The sequence below is a fragment of the Chiloscyllium plagiosum genome, unplaced genomic scaffold (genome assembly GCF_037043375.1).
Source record: "Chiloscyllium plagiosum isolate Xiang-an unplaced genomic scaffold, Cpla_swu_hap1 HiC_scaffold_33, whole genome shotgun sequence".
NCBI classification, from domain to species: domain Eukaryota; kingdom Metazoa; phylum Chordata; class Chondrichthyes; order Orectolobiformes; family Hemiscylliidae; genus Chiloscyllium; species Chiloscyllium plagiosum.
The window spans coordinates 11,972,594-11,991,851 of NW_028270171.1; the positions used below are offsets into that span (position 1 = coordinate 11,972,594).

At 44.5% G+C, this 19,258-nt stretch overlaps 1 protein-coding gene and 1 long non-coding RNA gene across 4 annotated transcripts in view; both read right to left on the reverse strand.

Moving 5' to 3' along the window:
* The window catches only part of LOC122542209 (tumor protein p53-inducible protein 11-like), a 112,459-nt gene that overhangs the window by 21,322 nt on the left and 71,879 nt on the right, over window positions 1-19,258 (reverse strand). The window contains exons 1-2 of one of the 3 annotated variants that reach the window (XM_043679698.2): window positions 8,775-8,902; window positions 2,348-2,533 (exon numbers count right to left, since the gene is read on the reverse strand). In XM_043679698.2, coding sequence (XP_043535633.1) covers window positions 2,348-2,476 — 129 coding nt within the window. In that variant the 5' untranslated portion in view covers window positions 2,477-2,533; window positions 8,775-8,902. The other 2 variants (XM_043679697.2, XM_087978279.1) reach the window with 2 other exon arrangements.
* The window catches only part of LOC148141209 (uncharacterized), a 239,297-nt gene continuing 236,923 nt past the window's right edge, over window positions 16,885-19,258 (reverse strand). The window contains exon 7 of the long non-coding RNA XR_015752559.1: window positions 16,885-17,153. This is a non-coding gene — a long non-coding RNA (uncharacterized LOC148141209). The remainder of the gene's footprint in view (window positions 17,154-19,258) is intronic.

Sequence of the window (19,258 nt, forward strand, 5' to 3'; positions counted from 1 at the left end):
GATTTTTGCTACAGTCGCACTAAATCATGGTGAGAACACAACAACTACTGGCGTGCAATATAAATTCAGAATGAAATGTCTTAGACGGATTTATCAATCTTGGAAGGAGATTCAATATTGATTCATCAGAATAAACCTGTGGCTCTCCAAGGATTCAACAATGAGACCAGGGTTATTCTTTAGCCTGTAGATACTTAAAGGGTGATTTGACTGTGGCTTATCAAATTTTGTAAGAAATTGTTAGGTGATATAGTGACCGGTTGCAATAATGAGGGTCAGCTCAGAACAGAATTGGTAAACAGAGTTAGTGGGCGGCATGGTGGCACAGTGGTTAGCACTGCTGCCTCACAGCACCAGAGACCTGGGTACAATTCCCGCATCAGGCGACTGACTGTGTGGAGTTTGCATATTTTCCCTGTGTCTGCGTGGGTTTCCTCCCACAGTCCAAAATTGTGCAGGTTAGGTAAATTGACCATGCTAAATTGCCCGTAGTGTTAGGGGCAGGGGTAAATGTAGGGGAATGGGTCTGGGTGGGTGGCACGTCAGTGTGGACTTGGTGGGCCGAAGGGTCTGTTTCCACACTGTAAGTAATCTAAATAAAACAAACACTGGGGTCAGCCTGTTAAGGCAAGAGGTTAGGAAACAGGAAGGGTGGAACTCTTTTCCACAAAGATAAATAACCATTGAGTCAGTCAATCATTTTAAATGAGAGATCAATGGAGGTCTGCTACCTCAAGTGTATTAAAGGAGATAGAGCCACGTTGGGTGTATGAACTTAGGGTGCAAATAAGTCACCATCTTGGTAAATGGCATGGAACAAGCTCAGGGAACTGGGACTGAATGATTTACCCAGAGTAAGGGGTCTAAACAGATTAGACAGAATTAAAGCTGTTCCCATTGGTGCAAGGATTAATGGGAGACCACATATTTAAAGTATGTGGTGAAAGAAACAATGGAGACATAGCGTTAGCTTTCTCACAGTGATGTTACGCTGACAGATGTTTGTGGGCTGGAGAAGACTTTCAGAAATTTACAATCCTTTTATTATACAGTCATGCAGTCATAGAACTATATAGCATGAAAACAGACCCTTCAGTCCAACTCATCCATGCCGACCAGTTAATCTACTCCCATTTGCCAGCATTTGGCCCATATCCCTCTAAACCTTTCCTATTCATGTACCCATCCAGATGCTTTATTGTTAAAATATAGATCAATATAAGTCCTAGTTTCACCCTCTCCCTTCTGGATCTTTTACCTATCTAGAAACCAACTCTCTTGCTGGGAAAGGTCCACATAACCAGAAAAAGCAGTAAAAGAAAGTGAAACAAAAAGGGGAGGAAATGAGAGAGGGACTGAATCAAAATGGAATCAGTGGGAAAAATAATGAACCCCAGCTCCTGCAGTGTCCACCTCTCTCTGAAAGCTTTGAAAAAGACCCAACTCTTTGTTTTTTCGTAGACCATCACCAAATTAATAAATTAAAATACCAAAACGACAAAACACAAAAAAAGGTGGGGGAAACGAGGGAGAGATTCAAACAACATGGCGCTGAAGGGGAGATAATGCACTGCAGCCCCACCTCTCTCTAAAGGTAATTCCCAATTCAGACATGACTGGGGTAGGTGGGATATGAATCTGCACCTTCTGGCCCTGATGAAGGGACACTGCTATTGCACCACAAGCCCCTTGAAGTCCCAGCTCTTTTCTTTCTCAATTGACACATTAAAGCAGACTATTCTCTGAAAAGGAAGGCGCAGGGTTACGGGGAGAAGGTGGGGAATGGCATTGCTCATTTGGAGAGTCAGCACAGTCACAACTGAAGAAGGGCCTGTGCCCGAAACGTCGAATCTCCTGTTCCCTGGATGCTGCCTGACCTGCTGTGCTGTTCCAGCAATAAAGTTTCAACTTTGATCTCCAGCATCTGCAGACCTCACTTTCTCCTCGAAGACAGTCACAACTGGGCAGAATGGCCTCTTTCAGCACCGTATCCACTCTATGAAGCTGTGAGGAGCTCAGGTGTGATCCCATTTGTTTCCTGATGACAGACTTTTGCCCGAAATGTCGACTTACCTGCTCTTCGGATGCTGCCTGACCTGCTATGTTTTTCCAACACCGCTCAAATCTTGACTCCTATCTGAGGCAGTCTAGCTTGGAGTAGAGATAGTTCAGTGCTCTGGGCTCATGCTACCAGGAACTGGACTGAAACTGGCTACACTGAGTCCACATAGGATCCTTACAGAGAGGGAGAAAAAGAGTTCGAGCCCATCAGTCAGACCCAAGTTGCGCAGGGCCAATTGCTCATCATGTCCAAAATCCAATTTTGCTTTCGAGAAGGCAGCATTACCTTTGATCGGTGGACTTCCCCCTCATCATCTTCGCCGCCGACTCCGAGGATTTTCCTACTCTTCAGCCGGCTCACGAGGTCAGTCTGGCTGTGCTTCTTCAGCAGGGAGCCGTGTGGTTTGACAGCCATCCTTGTTTTCTGCCTCCTTCCTCCGGGACACTAGAGACTCCTGTCACAAACCTAAACCTGAAACACAAAAGCAAAGAGAGAGCTCGGGGGTTTTTATCCTGAGGTGCAGTGGTAACAGAGAGTGTATTCATTATTTAATATCAAATTGATCTATTATTTATAATATTTAAGCACTAAAACCAGTTCAGGCTTTCAGCCACAACCCCCTGAAGTCTTGCATTTGCCTTAAAATGTGATACAATTGCTGTATTACAGCTTTATTAACTTACATCGACAAAGCATCCTTCATTACCTTAGATATCGCAGAGATTCACAGCCAGTCAGCGGGTTTAGAAGTAAAAAATAGAAAATATTGAAAATACTCAGCAGCTTCTGCGGAGTGAGAAATGGGGTTGTTGTATCAAATTGTATACCTTGACTAGAGCTGCAATTTTGTTGAACAAGTCACAGATCTGAAACATCAACTTTGGTTTCTCTCTCTACAGAATGCTGTCAGACCCCCTGAGCATTTCCAACACTTTCTGCTTTTATGTTAGATTTCTGGCATCTGCGGTGTTGTATTTCTTTCAGGGTTTTTGAAGTAGTTATTTTTATTTATGGGGTCTGGGACAGGATTTATTACAAATCCCTAGCTGCCTTTGAGAAGGTCCTGTGTTCGAATCACTTCTGTCCTGCAGTAGGTTAACACACAATGCCCTTCGGCAAGGAATTCCAGCGATAGTGAAGGAATGGTGCTGTATTTCCAGGTTAAGACTGTGAGTGTCTTAGAGGGGAACAATTGGGTGGTGGTGTTCCCATATATCTGCTGCCCTTGTCCTTCTCAGAACTTGTTGTTGGGGGTTTGGAAGGTGCTATCTGAGGAGCCTTGGTCAGATGTCACATGACACCAGGTTATAGTCCGACAGATTTATTTGAGGTGCTTGTGACGAAAGCCTCTGATTTCATATAAAACTGCTCATAGAATCCCTGAGGTTTGGGAACAGGCCATTCGGCCCAACAAATCCACACTGATCCTTGGAAGAGTAACCCACCCAGACCCATTCCCCTAACTAATGCACCTAACCTACACACCTCTGAACACTACGTGCAATTTAGCATGATCAATTCACCTAACCTGCACAGTTTTGGATTGTAAGAGGAAACTGGAGCACCCAGAGGAAACCCACGCAGACACTGGGAGAACGTGCAAACTCCATACAGACAGTCACCTGAGGGTGGAATTGAACCCAGGTTCCTGGTGCTCTGAGGCAGCAGTGCTAACTACTAAGCCACTGTGCCGCCCAGGTATTAGGCAACCTCTGACCTCATCCACCTGAGTCTAACACCAGCACCTCCACATTTAGGGAGCCTTGGTACATTTCTACAGTGTATCGTGTAAATGGCATGCACTGCTGCTACTGAATGATAGTCCAGTTGCTGTTGTAATGGGAGAAACGTAGCAACAAGTTTGCACACAGAAAGATCTCACAGTCAGCAGTGTGATGATAAGCAGATAATTTACTTTCAACTGAATGCCTGAGGGGTTGGTGTGGCTGTGGGTTTGGGTGGGGGGAAGTGGTGCTGATGATAAATATTAACCAGAACACAAGAAAGAGGCCCCTTCGAAATAGTCCCATGCATTCTTTTACATGCATCTGACAGAGCATGTATGGCCATGCTCTGAACACTCATCTGGAAGAACTGTGCCTCCAACAATGTAGCACCCTCACAGCTCTGCACTGGGAGAGTCAGCCAGGATTTTACGCTCATGTGGGATTAGCGAAACATCCCCCCCCCCCCCCACCACAACAAGCCTTGGTAGGGGAAAACAATAATAAATGCACAAGTGCTGTCCCAAAGTCAGCTAGTCGCTTCTGAAGATCAGCAACGTAAAGGTTATGAGGCAAATGAAGCCTGGGGCTCACATCAAAGGTCGTGGTGCATTTCTGCTTAACATTTACAGAACTAAAGGGCGAATTTCAGCAGGGGCAGCACACATGATTCAAAGCAATTCCCAGTGATAGTTAAATTCTACATCGAAGACATCAAGGAGCTCGGCTTAATATGCTTTGGGATCCAGCATTATCTGCAAGCTTCAGTCTTACAAGCACCCCAGCAATAATTGTTTTGTTTTTCCCGTTTTGTGAATTTGTTTCTAAGTGTCATGGCTCCTATCTGTTCTGGTGGCAACCTAGAAAAGGAAGACCTACAGTACTGGGAAACCTAATGGAGCCTGAGGCAACACCAGTGAAATGGCAGAATTAGCTTCAGGGAATAACATAAAACCAGATCCAACTGAAGCTGTTTGCTAACTGTACAAATATTCAGGTTGTTTCTGTGAAACGTTTCATCCTTTTTATTCCCCACCACCCCACCCCTCCTGCCACAGGCTTTAACCCTTTCTTTGAAGCTACTTCAATGGCATTCAAAATGCTTTGGGACACTCTGCGGCCATGAAAGGTGCTATATAAATGCAGGATAGTCACCCTTCCCTGTTCACTCCTGCTGTGGAAGAACTCTAAAGAAGTTAGATTAGATTACAGTGTGGAAACAGGCCCTTCGGCCCAACAAGTCCACACCGACCCGCCGAAGCGAAACCCACCCATACCCCTACATTTACCCCTTACCTAACACTACAGGCAATTTAGTATGGCCAATTCACCTGACCCTGCACATCATTGGATGGTGGGAGGAAACCGGAGCACCCGGAGGAAACCCCCGCAGACACGGGGAGAACGTGCAAACTCCACACAGTCAGTCGCCTGAGGCGGGAATTGAACCCGGGTCTCTGGCGCTGTGAGGCAGCAGTGCTAACCACTGTGCCACCGTGCCGCCCACGGGACATAGAACATGGGAGCCAGTGGAGGCCATTTGACCCATTGAGCACTTTAGCAAGAAGAATAGAGGTGTAGACTATTTTATAAAGGTCTGCAAAAATCTGAAGCACAAAGGGACTTAGGAGTCCTAGTTTAGGATTCTCTTAAGGTTAACATGCAGGTTTGGCTCGCAGTTAGGAAGGCAAATGTGATGTTAGCATTCATTACAAGGGGGCGAGAATACAAGAGCAGGGATGCACTGCTAAGGCTATATGAGGCTCTGGTCAGACTGCATTTGGTATATTGTGAGCAATTTTGTGTCCCATATCTAAGGAAGGATGTGCTGGCCTTGGAGAGGGGCCCAGAGGAGGTTTCCAAGAATGATCCTGGGAATGAAGAGCTTGTCATTTGAGGAACAACCGAAGACTGTTGGTCTTCACTTGGTGGAGTTGAGAAGGATGAGGGGGAGATGTGACTAAAACTTGCAATAATAGAAAATCTTGTTGGGTTTTTGTGTTCTTAATGATTTCCGACGCAACAACTCAGCTTCCAGCTCTCTGAAGTATAGAATTCCAAAGATTCACCACCCTCTGAATGAAGGATTCCTCTTTATCTCCATCCTAAATGAGCTCCCTTTGAGACTGTGTACCTTCGGATCCAGGTCCCCCTTCCCCTAGCCATCGAGCAGAAACAACCTTTTGCCATCCACTTTGTTGAACTCTTTACAAATTTCTCTTCCTCCTCTGTGTTTGAATCCAGTCCACACTAATGTGAAGAAAGTCTCTCCTCCTTGCAGGTTTCCACTGTGAGATAGGTTTGCTCAGTGCTGTTCCTATTTCTAAGACACATACATTGGTTCATAACTGACATGCATGTCATGACATCCCAGTGAGGAGAAAGTGAGGTCTGCAGACGCTGGAGATCAAAGCTGAAACTTTATTGCTGGAACAGCACAGCAGGTCAGGCAGCATCTAGGGAACAGAAGATTCGACGTTTCGGGCACATGCCCTTCTTCGTGAGAACTGTAAGATTAATTGCTGTGGGCAGTAAGAGTTTTTGGAGTCATGTTAATGTCACCAGGCTAGTAATTCACTAGCTCAAACTTATACCTTGGGAACATGTGTTCAAATCCTACTGCGTTAGATTTTTATATTAAATTAATAAATCTGAAAGATTAAGTTATTGTTGGAAGATCCCATTTAGTTTACTAATACTCATCAGGGAAGGATACCGACTGTCCTTATCTGATCTGGCCCACTTGTAACTCAAAGCCCACAGCAATGTAGCTGTCTCCTATCTGCCCTTTGCAAAACCCGAGCAATGTACCCAGTCTAAAGGTAACTGGGCAACAAGTGCTGGCCAGCCCAGTGGCAGCAACATCTCATGAAAGAATTAGGATCAAAGGTAGGAATATCACACCTGCACAGTGCCAAGCGTACTTCTGAATTTGATCTTCAGGTACTTTACAATGCACGTAGTTCAAATTCCCTTCCACTGCTAGGGCTGAAGGTGCACCATAACTCGATGTTCTTTCCCTCAGTTTGATCAGGGGTGATGGCATCCGGGATCCAGATACAGGGGCATTGTCCAACCTTCAGAGAGATTGTGTAAGTGTCCATTCTTCGTGTGTGATCCTAGCCCATTGGGGTCAGCAAACCACTTGATCAGGGTATGTTTTATAGGTGAACCCAAACTGGCCTCATCTGACCAGCATTTAGATTCATAGAATCACAGAGATCGGCAGTACAGAAAAACACCCTTCAGCCCAATGATTCTACACTGGTCAAAAATGGCCACCAAACTACTGGATTCCCATTTTCCAACACTTGACCCATAACCTTGCATACCTTGACATTGCAAGTGCATGTCTAAATACTTGTTAAACATTATGAGGGTTTCAGTCTCTGCCACATTTTCAGACAGTGAGATCAAGATACTCACCACCCTCAGAGTGAAAAAGAATTCTCACAACTCCTTGAAACCTCTTACTTTAAATCTATGTCCCTGGTCATTGAAATCTCCCAACAATGGGAAGCATTTCTTCTTGTCTATCCCATCCTGCATTTCTCGTAATTGAATACATCTCAATCATGTTCCTCTGTTCCAATCTCCTCTGTTCCAAGGAGAACAAACTCAGTCTATCCAATCTCTTTTCGTAATTACAACCCTCCAACCCAGGCAACTTCCTGGTAAATCTTCTCCGCACCCTCTCCAGTGCAACCACATCCTGCTGATAATGTGGATTCCAGAAATGCACACAATTCTCTAGCTGTGGAACAACCAATGTTTTATATAGGCGAAAGTGAGGACTGCAGATGCTGGAGTCAAGATTAGAGTGATGCTGGAAATGTGCAGCAGGTCGGGCAGCATCCGAGGAGCAGGCAAATCGACTTTTCGGGCAGGAGCCCTTCATCAGGAATTTCCAACGTTTTAGATAGCTTCAGCCTAACATGCTCTTAAACTCTATGCCTCACACCTTTCACCTTACATCAATGCTATAGTTCCTGAAGGTCACTAGATAGTGAACAAAATCTGAACTTTTAGTTTAACCCACACCCTTCTGCCACATTTCCGCCCCGCTTCCAACACTCCATCCTTTCAAACTGTAGCACCCAGCCACTAGGTGACAGAGAATCAACTTATGGATGCTCCTTTTCTCAGTATAATGTGCCATTGCACTGGATAGTGAGAAAGAAAGGACTTGCATTTATATAGCACCTTTCTTAACCTCAGGGCATTCCCAAAGCACCTGACAGGCAATGACATAATCTGAATTGTAGGAATTGCTGCAAGGCAGGAAACCCAGCTGGAGGCTTGTGCTCAGGAAGATCCCACAGAGAGCCACCCGATAATGATCCGATCTGTTTTAGTGATGCTGACCAAGGGATAACTTGACTAGGGAGAACTCCCCTGCTCTTCCTCGAAATAGTGCCACAGAAATCTCACTGTATCTGACCATAAAGGTCTCATCGAAAGACAGCACCTCCAACTATACAGCACTCCCTCAGCACCACGGTGTGAAAGTAATTCTGAGCATGCAGACCCGGAGCATAGACACACAATCTGCATTAAAGGAGCAAGAGAGACACATTTCCTGGTGCCATTCAGTGTCACTTTGTTGAGTAAAATTCTGCTGATCTCCTATTATCTGCTTTTTTGCTGGGCCGGCAAGAGGAGTTTCCAAAGCTTGTGATAACATGGGAAGCTTTTAGTTCAAATCAACAACAAAACAGGAAAGCAATTAAAAGCTTCTTCCACTGGGAGCTCAGGCTTTCGCTGGCACTCACCAGAGATAACAACTCATATAAATATTTCATGAGAGAGTCAAAGCGTTCTGCACATACCTTCTTACTTGTGGCCAGGATTCACGTAGAAGTTTCTAAATTTAACATGCTGTACTGATTCTCTTTCGCTGTGCTCCCAATGGCTGGTCTTACGATGGGTTCTTGTGAGAGTTTGAGACAGACAGAAAGAGCGAGAGACAGGCAGAGACACAGCCTTACCTTAAAGTGTGGAATAGACGTGCAGCTCAGTGCACCCCTCTCATTTCCTTGCTGAAGTGAATTTTGTGAAAGGTTTCTAATGTGAATGCTCCCAACCTTCATTGTTGCACCTAATGCACTGGGACCACATGGGGGAGGGGGGGGAGGGGGGGGGCAATCTACCCAACTTCCCTTTGCATGGCTGCTCCCTTTGGGGTGGCATGGTGGCTCAGTGGTTAGCACTGCTGCCTCACAGAGCCAGGGACCCGGGTTCGATTCCAGCCTTGGGTGACTGTCTGTCTGGGGGTTTGCACATTTTCCCCGTATCCACGTGGATTTCATCTGGGTGCTCCAGTTTCCTCCCACAGTCCAAAGATGTGCAAGTTAAGTGAACTGGTCATGCTAAATTGCCCATAGTGTTAGGTGCATTAGTCAGGGGTAAATATCGGGTAGGGTAATGGGTGTGGGTGGGTTGCTCTTTGGAGGGTTGGTGTCGATTTGTTGGGCCAAATGGCCTGTATCCATACTGTAGGGAATCTAATCTAATCTCATAAACTCCAGCCTGACTGGCTGTGCCTGCAACAAACAAATGAAGCAAAATAATGTCTGCATTTCCTAAACCAGCATGGACTCCTATTGACTATACCTTGACGTTAAAGTCTTCACTCCTTTATGCAAATAAAGGTCTCACATCTTCTCTGTTTCCGTATTGCCCTCCACTCCATTTGACCTATGAGAGATCCATTCTCCTCCAAATCTGGCTTTTTGGGCATTGTGGTGGTCCTGCTCTGGAACTTACTCCCAAAACATCTTCCACATCCCTCTTCCCCTCTAAGAAGCTCCTCAGAAAGGTATCTCTAATGAACAAACATTTGGACACTTGTGCTAATGTCTCCTTTTGTGACTCATTGTCAAATATTGATTAATAATGCTCCTGTGAAATGCTTTGGGATTTGCACTGTGTCGAAGGTGCTTTATGAATGCAACATTTTTGTTTCTGAATTAGGTTAATGGAGCTGTTCAAAAAGGTAATGTAATGCACTTCCTTGTATATAGTCTGGAAGGGATATGTGTCTGAGCATGTTTCAACACTTTTAATTATTGTTTTCTAAGGAGCAAGAGGCTTGTGTCATTTTCTCTCTCCACGTCTGTCAGTCTCTCTTTTTATTCATTATCTGATGATAAATCTGACACTGGATTACTGCTTCTTTAGCAATACCCAGTAAAGAGGGTCTTGCTCAACTTGAGGTAATTTTCCCAGCCCCTGGCCATTCTGTGGCCTTTTTCATAGCATGGTGCCACCCCGGCACACCTTGGGCAGCAGCTTTTGTGACCACACAGCACATTTGGTCACCTCGTATGGTCTGAGCCAGAAGGTCATGTGTTCAAGTCCTGCTGTGGGCATTCAGTGCAACAAGCCAAACTGATGATCCAGTGCTGTGTGGAAGGTGGACTGTAGTGTTAGCAGTACTGCCATTCAGACGAGTCTTAAAACAAGCTTGTGCCTGCCCTGTCAGAGATCCCACGGTGGTATATAGATGTAAAGAGCAAAGGTATTCTCCCTGATGTTGGACCAGCCAAAATGTATCCCTCATTTGACATCAGAAAAAACAAATTATGTGGTCGTTGTGGAAGCTTGCTGCATCCAAATTGGCACTTATTCCTTACACAGCAACAGTGATTCATAGAAACCATGCCATGTGGGAGCAGGCCATTCAGCCCATTGAGTGCACACTGACACTCCAAAGAACATCTCACCCATGCTCACCCCATCACCCTGCATTTCCCATGGCTTACCCACCTAACCTGCACATTCCTGGACAACTTAGCATGGCCATTCCACCTAACCTGCACATCTTTGGACTGTGGGAGGAAATCATAGCATCCCTGGAGGAAACCCATGCAGGCACGGAGAGACAGTCCACACAGAGACAGTCGCCCGGGGGTGGAATCGAGTCAGGGTCCCTGGTGCTGTGAGGCAGCAGTGCTGACAACTGAACCACCGTGCAACTATACTTCAAATGTAAAACTACATTGTTGGCTGTAGGTCTGGGATAGTGAATGCACGTTTTTCTTCTCATTAGTGAGAGCTTGCTGTGGTTTACGATGGATGTGTGCTGAACTTGTGGCAGTTGCATGTTTACAGTTGCAGTAGGAAAAGGAAGTTTCTTTTTTGTGGTTTGCGATGTTCCATGCTTATACTGGGTGGTGACCTTTCTGATCTTTCGCTGTTCTATGATACAGAAACAGAACTGAAATCCACTGCAGCTTGAGGCTAACAGTCTCTGTGCAGTTCGGAGGGAACTCTGCACTATTGGAGGTGCTGTCTTTCAGATGAAATATTGGAGTGAGATTCCGTCTCAGGTGCAGGTGAAAGATCCAACAGCAACTGTGTCATGGAGGTGGAGGGGAAAAGCCTGGTGTCTTGGACAACATTTATCCTTCAGTCAGCACCCCTAGAACAGATGATCTGACTGTTTTCATAATGCTGTTTGTGGGATCTTGCTGCGCACACATTGACTGTTGCATTTCTTGCATTCCAACAGAGACTACAGCCCCAAAGCCTGTCCACCATCTACAAGGCACAAGTCAGGCGTGTGATGGAATACTCCCCACTTGCCCTGAATGGGAACAGTTCCAACAACACTCAAGAAGCTTGACACCATCCAGGACAAAGCAACCCGCTTGATTGGCACCACATCCATCACCATAAATTTTTGCCCCCTCCATCACCAATGCACAGTGCAAACAGTGTGCCCCATCTATATTAAGATGCATTACAACAACTTGCCAAGCAGCCTTAGACAGCACCTTCCAAACTTGCGACCTCTACCACCTGGATGTACAAATGGCAGCAGATGTAAGTCCCCCTCCAAGCCGCACACCATCATGACTTGGAAATATATCATTGTTCCTTCACTATCATTGGGTCAAAATCCTGGAACTTACAGAGTCATACAATCCAACCAGTCCATGCTGGAGTTAAGTTAGTCCCACCTGCCTGCACTTGGCTCATATTCCTCTACACACTTCTTATTCATGTACTTATCTAAATATCTTTTAAATGTTATACTGTACCCACATCCACCACTTCCTCTGGAAATTAATTCCACATGCAAACCACTATCTGTGTAAAAAAAATTGCCCTTCATATCTTCATACCTTCATATCATATTGCCCTTCACCATAGCTATTTATAGCCCTCATTACTTTATGAACCTCTAGAAGATCACTAACAGCCTCCTACATTCCAGAGAAATGCGGCACGGTGGCACAGTGGTTAGCACTGCTGCTTCGCAGCGCCAGAGACCCGGGTTCAATTCCCGCCTCAGGCGACTGACTGTGTGGAGTTTGCACATTCTCCCCGTGTCTGCGTGGGTTTCCTCCGGGTGCTCCGGTTTCCTCCCACAGTCCAAAGATGTGCAGGTCAGGTGAATTGGCCATGTTAAATTGTCCGTAGTGTTAGGTAAGGGGTAAATGTAGGGGTATGGGTGGGTTGCGCTTCGGCGGGTCGGTGTGGACTTGTTGGGCCGAAGGGCCTGTTTCCACACTGTAAAGTAATCTAATCTAATATCCTTTTTAAATCTCTCTCCTCCCCACCCTAGGAAAACAATGCCTGACATTCACCATAGCTATTTATAGCCCTCATTACTTTATGAACCTCTAGAAGATCACTAACAGCCTCCTACATTCCAGAGAAAAATGTCCCAGCCTATCCAACCTCTCGGGACAACTCAAACTCTCCATTCCTGACGACGTCCTGGTAAATCTCTTCTGAATCCTCTACAGCCTCACAATATCCTTTTTACAATATGGAGACCAGAACTGGACACAGTTCTCCAGAAGAGGCCTCACCAAAGTACTGTACAACCTTAATATAACTTACCCATCTAATACCATTGAAGGTGTAACTGCACTGAATGGACTGCAGCAGTTCAAGAAGGAAACTTACCCCCACCTTCTCAAGGGCAGTTAGGAATGAGCAATAAATGCTGGCCTAGCCTATAATGCCCACATCCTACTAACAAACAAGTAAAAACGCTGCACTTCAGTGTAATATACTTAGATAGGGAGGCAATAGAGGGTGCTATATCAATGGGAGACTGTTTACGGTCAACAGTACTCAGAAGGTAGGCATTTAAATTGATGCCTCAATAAAGTTAAAAATCACACAACATCAGGTTATAGTCCAACAAGTTTAATTGGAAGCACACTAGCTTTTGGAGCGTCGCTCCTTCATCTCGCTCCTTCATCACTATAACCTGGTGTTGTGGGATTTTTAACTTTGTTCACCCCAGTCCAACACAGGCATCTCCAAATCATGCCTCAATAAAAGCCCTGAGGAAGCTTCCTTGAATTCAAAACGTTAATTCTGATTTCTCTCCACAGCTGCTGCCAGACCTGCTGAGCTTTTCCAGCAATTTCTGTTTTTGTGTCCATAAAGGTTGTAGTGTCTACTGGATTATTAATCTAGTAGATCACCGAGGAACCTAACGAGCTTTCTGTTCCTGAAGCATTCGAACAAAACAGCAGAGACTCAAACATTTTTCTCTTCCGAGTAACACACAGCCTCCTGTTCCCCGCCACCTGCTTGTGTTGTTTATTTATTTTTCATTACAGACTCAGCTTGACTTGGGAGCTGCAGCTGCAGACTCACCACGGGGTGTCTAACACGAAAATGGGAATTCAGGGAACCTCGAGTGAGAGGCAGTCGAGATCAGGTATGTGGGTCACCGGTAAGGGTTGCAATGTCTGCTGATGTCCTGGGGGGTAGCCAGATTGAAATTGCTTTTGTCCCAAGTTTTAAAATGAATAAAACAGTCGGAGTCCAGTCGACAACAAAATGGATCATTTTGCCCTTAGGAGTTTTCATTTCTTACCTTCTTGTGAAAATACAAAACAAAATCTTGTATTCATATATTGCCTTTAACTCAGGTAACCTGTGTTTATGTAGTGCCTTTAACAAAGTAAGTCATGAGGCAAGAAGATTTAACTGGCATGCAACAATGCGTACAACTGGTATCCAAAATTTTCTGCACAAACACAAAGGAGGGATGAAATAAATGGCTGTGAAAATAAAGACATTCCAGAGATTAGGGCTCATCTGAAGATGCTAGCACTAGTGGTGGTGTGGTTTAAAGTGGGGATGCTCAAGAGGTCAGAATTAGATGAGACCCTTGCAGGGATTTGAGAGTCTGGAGGAGATTACAGATAGAGGGGTGAGGCCATGGAGGGATTTAAAAACAAAGATGAAAATTGTAAAATTCAGTTGTTTTCAGACCAGGAGCCAATGTGGCTCCGGGAGGTGTTGGATATGGGATTAGGTGGAGGTTAGCTGCATCATTTATAATTTGATTCGATTCCCCACAGTATGGAAACAGGCCGTTTGGCTCAACAAGTCAACACCGACCCTCTGAAGAGTAACCCATCCAGACCCCTAACTTATATTTACCCCTGACTCATGCACCTAACACTATGGGCAATTTAGCATTACCAATTCACCTGACCTGCACATATTTGGATTGTGGGATGAAACCAGAGCAAACCCACACAGACATGGGGAGAATGTCCAAACTCCTCACAGACAGTTGCCCGAGGTGGGAATCGAACCCAAGCGCCTGGCGCTATGAGGCAGCAATGCTAACTACTGAGCCACCATGCTGCCCGAAACAACCCTTAGGAAGTTTAACTTTTCGTTCCATCACTTTATCTTAAAGATCACAATTAGGAAATGAGAGTGTAATGGAGCATGGTGTCATAGAATCTCTACAAAGTGGAAGCAGGCCATTCAGCCCATTGAGTCCACACCAACCCTCCAAAGAACAATCCCCCCCTGCATTTCCCATGACTTGTCTATCTAGTCTACAAACCCCCCAGGACACTATAGGCAACTTGGAGAAAGTGAGGCAACTTACCATGGCCAATCCATCTAACCTGCACATCTTTGGACTGCGGAAGGAAACCAGAGCAGACACGGGGAGATTGTGTAAACTCCACACAGCCAGTCACTTGGGGTTGGAATTGTGAGGCAGCAGTGCTAACCACTGACCCAACCGTGCTAAGAGTGGATAGCTCCAAGAAGAGAGCTTGACATTCAATTGCATTACCATTGCTGAATCCCCCACTACAAACATCCTGGGGGTTACCATTGACCAGAAACTCAATGGGACTAACCATATAAATATCATCCACAAAAGCGGGTCAGAGGTCAGAAACGTTGATGTAAAGCATCTCCTGTCTCTCCAAAGCCTGTCTACCATCAACGTGGCACAAATCATGAGTGTAACTGATCACTCCACTCTTGCCTGGATGAGTGCAGCTCCAACAACGCTAGAGAAGCTCAACAAACCAGCCCATTTGACTGGTACTCCAACCACCACCTTCAGCATTCATTCCTCTCAGCACTGATGCACAGTGGCAGCAGTGTGTGCTATTTACAAGATACACTGCAGCATACTTGCGGAGTGGTTAGCTCACTTGACTGGACGGCTGGTTTGTGATGCAGTGTGAAACCAATAGAGAGCAGAGTTAACATTTTGAGTCCATGACCTTTCTTCAGAACTGAGGAAGAAGGGTAATTGGACTCGAAAAATTAATTCTGCTTTCTCTCCACAGATGCTGACAGACCTGCTGAGTTCATCCAGCAATTCCTGTTTTTGTTTCCGATCTTCAGAAGCCACAGTTATTTGTTTTATTTTAAAGTTATGCTGAATGCATATAAAGCTCTGATCAGTGGCCCCAAGTGAATTATCATGCATATCCTCTGAAGGAAGTGAGAGTCTTTGAGACGGTGCGGAAAAGATTGACCAGAATGGTTCCAGAGGTGGGGGATTTTAGCTACAAAGTTGGACTGGAGAACCTAGGGTTGTTTTTGTTGAAACAAGAAAATGATTGATAGAGGTCTACAGGTTAAAATGAGGTAGACAAGAAAGCAACCTCTCATTGGCTAATGGTACAGGAGTAGTGAACGCAGACTTAAGGTTTTGGGTGAAAGTTTCAGGGATTGCTTAAAGGGAGATGTAACTGCATTGGAGGCAGTTCAGGGAAAGTTCACTGGCTTAATTCCAAAGATGAAAGGCATGATTTGGAGATGCAGGTGTTGGACTGGGGTGTACAAAGTTAAAAAAAATCACACAACACCAGGTTATAGACCAACAGGGTTTAATTGGAAGCATTAACTTTCAGAGCGCAGTTCCTCCCTCAGGTGGTTGCCACAAGGAGCAGCGCTCTGAAAGCTAATGTTTCCAATTAAACCCTGTTGGACTATAACCTGGTATTGTGTGCTTTTTAAAGATGAAAGGCTTATTTTACGAGGTTAAAAATCACACACCACCAGATTATAGTCCAACAGGTTTAATTGGAAGCACATACTCCTTCATCAGGTAATAGTGGAGGGCTCGATCATAACGCAGAATTTATAGCAAAAATTTACAGTGTGATGTAACTGAAATTATACGTTGAAAAATAGATTGTCTGTTATTTTACAAGGACAGATTGAGTAATTTTGACACGTACTCACTGCAGTTCAGAAGAATTGAGGTATATAAGACACTGAAGGGGATTAACAAAATAGAGAATGTTTCCCTTTGTGGGGAAGTCTAGACCAAGACATCATAGCTTCAGGGTGGGGGCAGATTTAAAACAGAGATGAGGAGGAATTGTATCTTTTAAAGGGTTGTGAATTCCAAGCTCAGAATGTGGGCTGGGATACTGAATATGTTTAAGGAGAAAATAGACTAATATTTAATTAGTTATGGATAATGGGGAGTAGGCAGGATTCGAAAAATTGAAAGGTTGAGGCTGTGATGAGCTCAGCCATGATCATACTGAATGGTAGACAGGCCTGAGAGGCTGAATTGCCTGTCCCTACTCCTTATTCTTATGTTCTGATGAAAACACTATGAATGGTAAAGAGCTGCAGTCCTTGGGGTGTAGGAACACCTCCAGTGCTTTCAGAGCATTAACCCTTGGATTATGAACCCATTATCATTATTCTCTTCTTTTGGAAAGGGTTTCTTTCTCAGTAGTCAGCCTCAGCAATACATTAGTGTGATGAGTATTGGTGTATTCCATTCATGTCCGAGCTGAGAAGGTTTCGTATACCAGTCCTGAAGAAGGGTAATACCTGAAACATCGACTTCTCCACCTCCTGATGCTGCCTGGCCTGCTGTGTTCTTCCAGTCTCCTGCCTCTGAGAATGTTTCATGTAGCAGGTAAGAGTCTTTATACATTTTATTCATATGTGTTATCTTCTGAACTGTGGTTGATCACTGTCGTAGTCACGGGGCAGTTCCAATGTAAATATTCTTATGTTGGCACTGTTTCTTCCTTTTAATGTTGCCTGTCACTCAGGCATCCTGTGCCTAGCACCGTACCCAGTAAGATATAAACAATTAAAAGCTGAAACCAGAAGCAAAAACAGAAATTACAGCAAATGTTCAGCAGGTCTGGTGGCATCTGTGGAGAGAAATCAGAATTAACATTTCGGGTCCAATGACCCTCCCTCACATCTGGAGAGTTCTTGCTCAGATTTCTCTCCACAGATGCTGCCAGACCCGATGGGATTTTTTCAGATATAAAGGATTTAACTGGTTTAAATCATGTTTCAGAAAATCTTTCAGTTTTGCATGCAAATATATGAGTTAGGAGCAGGAATTACCTCCTTTAGCCTGCTCTGCCATTCAATAAGGGGAGGTGATGGTTTAGTCATATTATTGCTAGGCTTTTATTCAAGAGACCCAGGTAATATTCAGGAGAGCTTGGTTCAAACACAACATGGATGATGGTAGCAATTGAAATTAATAAAATCCTGAAATTAAGAATCGTAAATGTTGTTGATTTTTGGGCAAAACCCATCTGGTTTACTGATCTATGAGGGAAGGAAAGTGACATCCTTCCCTGTTCTGGCCTACATGTGACTCCAGACCCACAGTCAATGCTGATGACTTTTAACTGCCCTCTGGGCAATTAGGGCTGGGCAATAAATGCTGGCCTAGCCAGCGATGCCCACATCCCGTGAATGAATAAAGGAATGGAAAAGACCAAGGCAGATCTAATTGTGGCCTCCAACCCAAATCCATACCTATCCCTAGCTGATAACGTCCAACTCCCTAGTTAGTCAACAGTATCTGCCTTACAAAAACCTTCCTCAATTGCACTGTGGGGAAGGGATGCAGAGGAGGGACAGGACTTTAAAGTTGATGTCACTCCACGGGAGTTGCTATATTTCTGTTTCAAACCAGTTTTCCACGAGACAGGCCTTTGATCTCCCATCAAGCTGTGTGTTACTGGATTATAGCTCTTGTGATTTTATCAGAAAGCAGCAGAATTTCAATCGACTGTCCCCTTTCCACTGCATGACAACGCACACCAGGACCAGGGTGTCTTTGGAGGATCAACATAAGTTGGGACTAAAATGAAAGATCCCTACCCTGCACTGTCCTACTGCTACAGGAGAGGTAATGGTAATTGGAGCGAATACAGAAAAGGTTACAGAAACTAATGTTTCAAGTTTCTTCTTCAGAACTAAAGAACTCCAGTCATACTGAACTCACAACATTGACTCTGTTTCTGTCTCCACAGATGCTGTCAGAGCTGCTGAGATCCTCCAGCATTTTCTGTGTGTGATTTTCAGATTTCTAGCATTCGCAGTATTTTGCTTTTATTTGCGAGGTAATGATAATTGGAGGTCAAGTCTGACTGCAAAGGGCAACAACAACAATTTATATTTATATAGTCCCTTTACTGCAATGAAATGTCTAAAGGTTCTTTCGGGAAATTATCAAAACCAGGTAAGATATTGATCCCAGAAGAAAAAACGAGTAATATTTGGAAATGTACGTACAGGATAGACGTATTTTGTAGTGTACAAAATTAGTCAAACAATGGTGTCTCCTTTGCCCATTTTATTAGTTTTTCCTTGGAGCTACAGATGCTTGGTCAAAGAGTTTAAGGTTTTAAAGAGTGTTATCTAAAGTAAGTTAGTGAGGTATAAGCAGAGAGACTTAGAGAGAGAATTCCAGAGCTCGGGACCTAAGTAATTGAAGTTGTGGCTGACATATGGGAAAGCAATCATAATCTTGTTTTCCCAAGAAGCCAGAATTAGAGGAGAACAGATGTAATTGAGGGAGGGATGTGAGGTTGGATAGTTGAGGGTGGGATGTACAGTTGGAAGGATAGTTGAGGGACGGAAGTAGGGTTGAAGGGATAATTAAGTGAGGGATGTGAGGTTGCAGAGATAACTGAGGGAGGTTTGTGTGGAGTGGAGAAATAGTTGAGTGAGGGATGTGGTGTTGGAGGGATAATTGAAGATGAAATGTGGGATTGGATGAATAATTGAAAGCAGGATATGAGGTTGGAGAAATAGTTGAGTGAGGGATGTGGGTTTGGAGGGATAGTCACATGGGGGATATGAGGTTGGAGGGATAATTGATAGAGGGATTTGCAAACTGAGATAAACATCTTGAAAGCAAGATGTTGCTTGATTGGATGCCAGTGTAGGTCAG